This window comes from Atta colombica, unplaced genomic scaffold, assembly GCF_001594045.1.
Source record: "Atta colombica isolate Treedump-2 unplaced genomic scaffold, Acol1.0 scaffold65, whole genome shotgun sequence".
NCBI lineage: Eukaryota > Metazoa > Arthropoda > Insecta > Hymenoptera > Formicidae > Atta > Atta colombica.
In genome coordinates, this window is record NW_017259556.1 from 949,581 (window position 1) to 960,674 (window position 11,094).

The 11,094-nt window shown below is 28.8% G+C and overlaps 1 protein-coding gene across 1 annotated transcript in view; it reads left to right on the plus strand.

The window, feature by feature from the left end:
* LOC108692206 overlaps positions 1-11,094 on the plus strand; it is a 33,518-nt gene that overhangs the window by 11,366 nt on the left and 11,058 nt on the right. The window contains exon 2 of the mRNA XM_018200370.1: positions 4,622-5,158. Within this exon, the coding sequence (XP_018055859.1) occupies positions 4,622-5,158 (537 nt within the window). The remainder of the gene's footprint in view (positions 1-4,621; positions 5,159-11,094) is intronic.

Sequence of the window (11,094 nt, forward strand, 5' to 3'; positions counted from 1 at the left end):
ATTTATATATAATTTTATATAATTTTTATACCTCCCCCTTAAAATATTTCAAAATTCACATATTCTATTTAAGAAAGTTGCTTTCTTTTTTTGCAGAATGCAGCCATTCTTAAAATATTTCGCTTACTTCGTTCCAGAAAAATATTCGAGAGAAACAACTATTTCAAAATTAATATCAAGTGTCATACTAATAAGTGATTTAGTAGTATCAGAATTTAAATAACTTGTAAAATTAATGTGTTAAAATTTAGATATTAAAAATTTAGATATTAAAAAGTTTATACAAATATCTGTTATATTTTTATTTAAAAGATGATACCAGAAAATTTTATTTTATTCAATTCAAATATAAAGAGTAGGTTTAATCTTTCTACATTGATAATTCGAAAAGGATGCCTTTTTTTAGAGATAAATGTTTCAGACAAAAGTTTTATGACTTTAAGGAGGATATAAGATAGTATCATTGATTTGACTTTTGATAGCGTTGTCAAGGCGAGGATAAGAATATAGAATCATTGATTTAACCTTTGATGGCGTTATCAATGTGAGGATAAAAGTCACTTTAAAATTTTTAAATGAAACCCTCAATTTTTCATTGCATATTTTTGTAACTTACCTAGAGAACTCCCCTGCCTAGGAGCGCACGATTTTCCACGCAAAGTGAGTTCACCCATATATAGTACTGGAGCATAGCATTGGAATCAACTTGACAGACCCAGAAAGAAATAGAACGAATTTGGGTAATAGTGAATTTTATAAGGAGCCTGAGAAGCATTAAAAAAAATCTCTCAGGTTCCTTAGGAAAACTAGACATTTATCACGTTTATAAATGTAACTATAATTGTTAATCTAACTTCTTTCCATTTATGCTGCACATAACTGTAAACATTAATTTTATTTACGAATGAGTTGATACATCTGTATTCAGAATATTAGTTTTACATTAAACACAGAACACATAGAAATCATATTTCTTAATTTTATTTTGTATCTAATACAAATATATTCCGATTTTAATGTGCACGTTATATTCACTATATATTCACTTAATATCAGTTAATATCTCTGATGTTTCTGACTTTAAAGAATATACTACTGTCCTCCCTCTCTTGAAATATAAGAGAAGCTCAAAAAGAGCTTCTATGCTACTGGAGGCAATTAGAATATCAAATTCTTCTTTTAGTGCAAAGCACTAAAAAGACGATTATATGCGCTTTATTAATGCTTTGTGCTACTTGAGTGGTACCGTTATATTACAGCAAAGCTTGATTGACATACAGATAGCTCAGGGTGCAGACATTAAAAAGAATAAGGAATTAGAAAGAATAAGAAAACAATTTCACCCTATCAGAAATCGAATACACTAACATGTTCGTTTCCTGATAAATTAAAATTGCTATTTCTATGGCCAGTATTCATAATCGATTCTTATATTCAAGATTGTCTCATTAAGTACAATCTTAAGATGTCATGAATCAATCAGATAATCGCATTAGCATCTTAAGACATTACACTGAGAAAAAAATACTAAATTCTAAATGAAGTATTTCTTTGAATAGCCCTAGCGGAATATTTGTTAATAAACATATATTTATAGATACAATCACTATTAGTTTGATTCAATTATTTTTTTATTTATCTACATATTTATTTACCATAAATTTTCTGCTGACACTATTCAAAGAAATACTTAGTAAAAATTAAATTTTTTTCTTAAGTGTACTTAAAGAAATGCTGGTCGAACTTAATTGAGATAGATATTATAGATTTTCATTTCCAGTGTACAACATGCTTACGCCCTTTAAGTTAACATGATCATGTGTGTGTAGCTATTGATCACGTCAGGCTGTCAACACATAGCGTTATCCGCGAGTCTCAAGTATGAGTTTACTACTCATGAAATTTTAGTTCCAGTATATATATATATATATAAAAAAAAATATATATATATATGTATATATATATATTGTTAATAAACAAAGTATTGTGTTAATTTGCAATTTAATATGCAATATATTAATAATTTAATAAAATGGTTATATCTGAGTCAGTATTTTTATTTCACAAACATTTCTCAATATGAGCAAAAATTTATTTGCAACCTAAAGAATATACTTCTTTCATTATTACTAAGGAATGGAAGTAACTTGTTACTTATAATGAAGTTACAGTTACAAGTTACTTTTTTGTAACTTTAGTGGTAGTGCGTTATTTTTTTTATAACTGTAATGGTAACATAGTTACATTTTTTTTATAATGATAACGAATTTTACAGTTATTTTTTATCTTTGCACACGATTCGATTGGACACAAGCCACTCATAACACTTGAGATTAGAAAGCCTCGAGGCATCCGCTGTAATTAGGGCGTCGATTTTAAAAAAGTAACGAAAAGTTATTTTCTCAAATAATGATAACTGTAATCAGTACTTTTAAAAACCGATGACTAGTAATGGTAACTGTCATTTTTCGACTCAGTAACGAGTAACTGTAACTTGGTACTTTTAAAAAATAACTTTCCATTCCCTGATTATTATTCTATACTATAACACTATATAACTTTACTGTGAAATATTTCTTTCATAGCTGCGACTAATTTCACGCACTTAAACAAATATTTCGTTCGTTCCAGCGAATATTTGCGTTGATACTAGTAAAAAATATTTCTCTTTTTCAAATATTCATGTCTCTTTATTAAATATTTCTTTCGTAGTCAGGACTCGTTCAATATAACGTTCGTCTAACAAATATCTCCATTGATAATAATAAAACTCCTTATCTCTTACAAATATTTATTTTATTAAGCAAATACAACATCTTCAAACTAATAAATATGTTCCAAGAATCCCTCAAAAAAATAATTTTCTTGAAACAAGTAATATTTTTTCTTTTAAGTAAATTTTTTTCTCAGTGTATATATCGGAGTTACCCTAAGTACTTTTTGCATAGAAGTAGCCGAAGCTGACAATGAGATATTTACATAAAACTTTAAAAAAAGGTTTTGTTAAAAAATAAAGGAAAACATTCTTAAAATTGTATCTCGGAAAGTGTTAGTCTTACAAGGATGAATAAAAATAATTTTGTAGGAAATTCAATAGTTCATTGAACACTCAATTTTCATTAGTAATATTTTCTTCGCAAAAGTCAGATCCGAGATTTTTATGAAAAAAGTGTGAAAAATCGATTTATTCTCAAGAGAGAGCGAGAGAGAAATATCCAAAAATACAATATTCTTTAAAAAATTCTGTCATGGAAAATATTGATTATATGACCTTAAAAAGAAAACGAAATTTTATCAACTTTTTTGATAATGATCTTTCGATAAAATAAGTATTTTCTTTTTGTGAGATATTTTTGAAAAACTGCGTTTTTTATTTTTGAAGCTAGAAAGTTTTCCAAGTTCGCTGGAGGTCAGGATTTTTAATATGTTGTATAATATTGTACATCATTTCGAACAACTTCTCGCAAACAAATCTTTTATGACAATTTTATAAAAAGCAAAAAAAAATTTAATTTTTCTGATCTACGTTTATTTGAAGATGCTTAATCTTTCTTGCTCCATCCAACCAATCAACTGATTATATTTTGCTCTCCAAGAAAGTATAATTTCGCTTCATGTGGAAATATTTCCAATATCAAGTTGGTAGATTATTATTAAGCATTCATTTCTTCATATAATCACATTGGTACTAAAAATGGTTAAAAGATTAGCCGAAACATATGTATTTATTTTTGAAAAATTAGACATATGATTATATTTTAATCACATTTATATTTATTGCGCTCTTTTGATTGCGCTAATTTTCAATAGCCATTACTAGTTTGCCATTTTAAATTCTTTAGGCTATATCTAAACAAACTTGCATAACCGCATAAACGTATGCAAAAAAAAAATTATTCAATCACATCTTACGTGCGACTTTAAAAGAGAAATGCAATTGAATAATTTTTCTTATGTATATATTTATGCATCTATGCAAGTTTGTGTATATACCCTAAGTGTAATTAATTTGCATAGCTGATTTTCTCGAAATTTATTGTAAATTTAATTTTACGTTGTCAACACTTGCTTCTAGAAGGTTATAAATAATCATATCTAATCAATTCATGTGATTGAATTGCTTATAATTATATTGTAGTTTATTTTTAGTTTCAAACAATGTAATTAATGTATTTAACCAATAATAAATTAAATCAAATTTTAATCAAATTTAATACATTTCTTTTATTGTATTAAGTTGTTTAGTTATATTTGTTATTTATTTAGTTAAATTAACAACATATTGAATTGGAGCAATCATAAAGGATCTATATGAATGATTAAAAATGACAAATAATTTGATAATAAATGGATATATAAATGAGTATATTACTAATAATGCAGGTGATCGTTTACGCTATAAAAGACTAAGCAACTCCTGAACATTCCCGAATTAATAATAATACAAAAAAATTTTTGTATAAAGTAGAATTTATATTTAATAATTTGAAATTATGAATTTATATTTAATAATTTATAATTTTGTTTTATATTAATTTAATATAACGAAAAATTATTTATTGTAATACACGACGAATTTACGGATCAGTTGTAATTCTCCGCGTTTTATCATGCATTGCAGCTAACAGAATTCTTGATAGTAACGTGGTGCTCAGTAACCGTGGCTCGATCAAAAACCGTAGAGAGCAATCAGGAAATGTTACTGAAAAAGGCTGCGGAACAGCTGGAACGATTAGAACCGTATCGAAGAGCTACGGATAATCGCGGCGAATCCAATCTTTCAAATGTGCCAGAAATATGGAAATCTTTGGTGGATCAGAATCAGTTAGAGGAGATAAAAGACAATGTGGATCAGAATGTGTCTTGGGAGATGTCCGAGATTCTACCCGAACAAATGGAGCCGAACTCATTAAAGCGAATCGATGACAAAAAATTAATAACTATCAGTGTTATTACTGATCCGAGATACGCCGAGTTGATGCAAAATAGGCTAAAAAGAGGTTACGATGTTGGATCCACCAGTCTTCTGACCAGCATAGCAGGCGGAGTGTTAACTGGAATCGCGAGTGCATCAAGCGGCTCTGCAGCAAAAGCATCAGCAGGCAGCAGCGAAACAGCGTATAAACCGGTATATGGTGCACCTACAATGGAACATGCGGTAATCGATATTTTTATTCAAGCATTGACTGAGAGAAAAGTATTTATTACGTATTTATAATTGTATGATACAATAATTATAATTGTATAATACAATTACATATTATAATTATGATTAAGAGTTCCATTTTTATAGTTACTATATACGCTATAATGTATGCTATATTTGCTATAATGTTATATATTTGCTATATATGCTATATTTGTTATGATGTTAGTAATAACACAGTACGACAAAAATCGAATTTTTTCCATCTATAAAAAAATTAAAAAGATTTTGAAAGATGTAAAAAAAATTTTCGTGAAGGATCATTTGGGCGGGTTTCACCTCAATTACTTAACTTGGCCGCGGTACTGACTAATTGTGTTTGCTGTTTAGTAGAATAATAGTAGTTTTAATTTTTCTTCAAAAATATTCTTATTGAAGGTCTTCTTAATCCAATCTAAGTAATGGCAATTTTAATTTTATGTCAAATATTATTACTCTTCGAAAAAAATTAATGTATCAAATGAAAAATTAAAACCCAGATGCTATAATCTTAACTAATCAAGTTAAATTCTATCAAATTAAAAAGTAAAACACAAATGATATTTACTTGATGATTATTTACTTAACTCTAATGATATGTATCATTCGTATAAAAGATTTGACATCAACAAAATTGGCGCCAAGTTAAATTCCATGTAATTCAGATTCCAAATTATATATTAGGTGTACAACTTTGCTTCCACCGTTTTCCTACAGATGGCTTTAGCGGTAAGTGGTGGTCGAAATAAATAGATCATAGACGTCATACAATAAACTTGGGCATCTGTCAACATAACCCCATAGAAACATTAGTCGATTTGTGTCTGCATCATAAAGTTATTCTCGATTGAAAATGTCAGTTTACGAGCCAAATTCTCGTCATTTGCGGGAGGTTTTAATTTTTTGCTTCAATATGAAGAAATCTGCGGCTAAGGCTCATCGAATGCTCTCAAATACTTATGGTGAGGCCGCTATTAGTGAAAAAACGTGTCGTGAGTGATTTCAACGCTTCAAGAACGATGATTTTGACGTCCAAGATCATGCTCTGTATTTAGTGGGACCAGCTCGGCGTAGTGTATTATGAACTGTTAAACCCGACTGAAACAATCACAGGCCCATCGCCTGTGCGTTTGAGTCGAGCATTGAAAGACAAACGGCCGCAATACAACGAGAGACACGATAAAGTGATTTTGCAGCATGACAATGCTCGACCCCATGTTGCGAAAGTGGTCAAGACATACTTGGAAACGTTGAAATGGGAAATCCTACCCCACCCGCCGTATTCTCCAGACGTTGCTCCCTCTGACTATCACTTGTTTCGATCAATGGCACACGGCCTGGCTGACCAGCACTTCCGGTCTTATGAAGAAGTAAAAAATTGGATCGATTCGTGGATAGCCTCAAAAGATGACCAGTTTTTTCGACGCGGGATTCGTACGCTACCCGAAAGATGGGAGAAAGTGGCGATGGACAATACTTTGAATCATAAATGTATAACCAGTTTTTTACAATAAAACCTCGAATTTCGGAAAAAAAACGGCGGAAGCAAAGTTGTACATCTAATAAATAATATTAACTTTAATGATATGTACCATTCCTTAAAAGATTTGATATTAAGAACGCAAAGTTAAATCCCATTTCTTTATATGTCAAATTAAATAAATAATATGAATATTAATCTAATGATATGTATTTTTGTATAAAAGAATTGATATCGACAACTGTAGCGCCAAGTTAAATTCTACTATCAAAATCCAAGTGATACTATCTTTATTATTATTTACTTAATCTAAACGATACTATCTTTAATTTTTATGAAATGAAACCGAAGTATACGTATATCTTATTTATAAGATCTTCCTTTTCCAATCTAAATAATTTAAATTTCTCTTAAATGAAATTATTATATCACAATTCATTCAAAGACATTTCCTCTTCCAACTAAAGTAGTGATTATTTTAATTCGCCTTCAAAATATTATACAAAACATTATCACAAAAAATTAACCGTACAAAACGAAAAAAAATTTAATTTAAATAAAAAAATTTTTCATGTAAAAACATTTGGCGTTGCTAGATCTCGATGTAATAACATAGTAATAAACTATGAATGTAATATTTCGAAAAATAAGAAAAATAAAAATATAATATTTAGAAAAATAACAAAAACAAAAAGCATATTGAAAAATTAGAATTATATTAAAAAATATGAATATTTAGAAAAATATATAAGAAAAATAAAAAGCATTCCCAATGAGAGTTAACGTATCTAGCATGTGTATATATGCGATTAAGTTAGAGTCATATAAATTATGATGAATGTTGTGAATGCTAAGTTTAAGTCTAAAATAAATAAATTTAGATTTGTAAGACATACGTTATGAAAGAGAAATAAATAGTAAACTTTATTCTTATTCAGTGTAAAGCTCAGATTAAATTTATTATTTTTATTATTACTTTACTTATTCCATCTAACAGCGCCAAGTGTTTTTACATGAAAAATTTTTAAATTAAATTTTTTCGTTTTATACAGTTAACATTTTTTGTGATAATACTTAAATTGAATAAGGCAAGCACAAATAATGCAATTTTGTGATAATGTTTTGTAAAATATTTTAAAGGCGAATTAAATATGGTAATCGTATACTTCGGTTTCATTTCATAAAAATTAAAGATAATACCATTTGGATTAAGTAAATAATAATAAAGATAGTATCACTTGGATTTTACTTTTGATTTTGATAATAGAATTTAATTTGGCGCCATAGTTGTCATATCAATTCTTTTATACAAAAATGATATATATCATTAGATTGATATTCATTATTTATTTAATTTGACATGGTATAAAGAAATGGGATTTAACTTTACGCTAGTTCTTAATATCAAATTTTTTAAAGGAATGGTACATATCATTAAACTTAATATTATTTATATAATTTGATATCTGAATTACATGAAATTTAACTTGGCGCCAATTTTGTTGATATCAAATCTTTTATACGAATGATACATATCATTAAGAATTAAGTAAATAATAAGAGACAATATCATTTGTGTTTTACTTTTTAATTTGATAGAATTTAACTTGATTAGTTAAGATTATAGCTGGGTTTTAATTTTTCATTTGATATATTAATTTTTTTCGAAGAGTAATAATATTTGACATAGATTTAAAATTGCCATTACTTAGATTGGATTAAGAAGACCTTCAATAAGAATATCTTTGAAAAAAAATTAAAATTTTAATATTATCATTTTAATATTAATATTATCATTTTAATATTAATATTATCATTTTTGCGACATTCATTAGTAAGCTGTCTAATTACACAGCGACAAATATGTACCCGGACATAAGCCACATCTCAGCAACCAGTAGCGACATCTGTGCGTTCAAACATGCATTTTAAAGGTTGAACATTTCCTTATCATCTGTCAAAGTTTCATTCATTTTGATTGATATATAACGAAGATATAACAGTTCATATTAAACAAGATTTTAGTCGAGGTAGAAATTTTAATATGGAACAAAGAGCAGTGATTAAATTTAATGCAAAACTTGATAAAAGTGCATCAGAAACATTCCGATTGATGCAACAAGTTTACGGCAGTTAATGTCTAGGTCATACAGCTGTTTTTAAGTGGCATAAGCGTTTTTTGGAAGGCAGAGAGACCCTTGAAGATGACAAAAAATCAGGACGGCCAATTTTGGTTCGAACACTCAAAATGATGGAGGAGGCTTTAAATATCAGTAGAGAAACCATGATTCGAACCATATTACATGAAGATTTGGGTAAAACGAAGGTTTATGCGAAGTTTATTCCACACATTAAGAAGTGATCAAAAATCAATGAGAATCAATCATTCCAGAGACATCGTTGCAGTCGCAGAAAATAATCCAAACTTCCTAAAATCAATTGTTACGGGTAATGATGAAACATGGTGCTTTCAATATGATCCAGAAACTAAGCGTCAAAATGCGGAATGGAAGTCAAAAAATTCACCACAAGCAAATATTAAAATTTCTACCTCGACCAAAATCTTGTTTAACATGAACTGTCATATTTTCATATATGTCAACCAAAATGAATGAAATTTTGACAGATAATAGGGAAATGTTCAACCTTTAAAATGCATGTTTGAATGCACAGATGTCGCCACTGGTTGCTGAGATGTGGCTCGTGTCCGGAAACATATTTGTCGCATTGTGTACTGTACATTTGCGTTGCTACTTTACAAGAGTGACGAGTTGACTAAGCGTATCTCGCCTTCCTTTTTCATCGGTACACCGTTTTTCCATCTAAATAAAAAATTATTTTGTTATTTAAAATTATTTTGTGATTCTGCAGAATTTATCACTGAATATGATGGAAGTAAGAGAAAATTTGTTTTTCTATCGCTTTGTTGCGCTTCATTCCTGCAACAATTGTCTCAAATTGTTTCAGGAACTGTTCCTTGCCACTTATAGCTCTGTCATAAAATATATAAAAATATATTAAATTACATGTTAAGACAGCAACGACAATTCCTTACTTATAGTTTTGTATCATCGAGGGTATTGTATAATGTATAATATTGTTTAGTTTCTTTGTGCTTAGCTGAAACTGTAATATGCTTCATTAATCTAAATTTTGCGAAATAGATACTTTTAAATTATAGAATTGTTCTTATGTCTGTAAATAAAAATTAATCCAATTAACCTTGATTATAAAATGAAACGTTTATATTATGTCAATTCAGAGCGTCCTGGTACATCGTTCAATTCCAAAAGTGTACACAAGTTCATCATCAGTCACAGAAAACATGTGTAATGTGACCATGCATCAGCGCCACATTTGTCTCTTGCGCCAAAAATTTCAAAAGGACGTTTCTCTCACCCCATAGCGGCGACGACGACGACGACGTTTCTTAAAAATTTCAGATATTTTGTATCGTAATATCTCCGCTCATAGAGCACGTAGAAAAAAAATAAAAATACTTTCATTATAAATTCCGACTGGTTCGACAATCGATTGAGCACACTTAGAACTTGATTGATTCAGTCCTTATTAAAATCCGATCTGGCACAACTCGCCGGCTCATGTAAAGTAGCCTCGGTAGTAGCGCAGTTTCGCTGCGCGTAGCTTAGCGCCGAGACACTACCAGTATCTCTAGATATACCCGTATCTCGGCGTTTTACTAGATCAAGTCATTAACGTTTTTTAAGTATCATCAAATGTCTTTTTATTATACTGTACAGCACAGGTTTCATCCCATGACAAATTCAAAGAGATTCTGAAAGTAGGTGTTAGGAAAGCACCCGTGTCTCGATATTGAATTACTTAGTAGCTATCATCGAAAATTTTTTGCAATAAATAAAAAAGCCGACAATTACAAAAAAAATGTTGCTGAAATGATTTCGGCTTTTCATGCAATGAAATAATTAACATGTCGCTCAAAATATACACTTTCTTCACAATCATTTAGATTTTTTTCTATCAAAAAAATTTACTTTGGATGAATTCATTGATGGTGAACGCTTTCATCAAGACATTGCGATTATTGAGAAATATTTGAAAAGCAAAAACATCAGACACATGCTTGGTGAATACTATTGGTTTATTGTTCGTAATACAAAACCGAAATCATACAAACGGCAAATAAAACGATCAAGATTCTTATAATAATTATAATTACAATATAATTGTATTATTATCATTATATAAAAATTTGAAAATATACGAAAAAAAAAATTCTCAATTTTTTTTTTATATTTGAACTCATCGCATAATTTCACATGCAAAAACATCAATTATTTATTTTAAAAAATAAATTAAATTAATATTTTTAAAAATAAATATAATTTAAAACAATTGTAAAAAATTAATATGAAGCAAATACGATAAATGGCTGCATAAAAAATGTTAA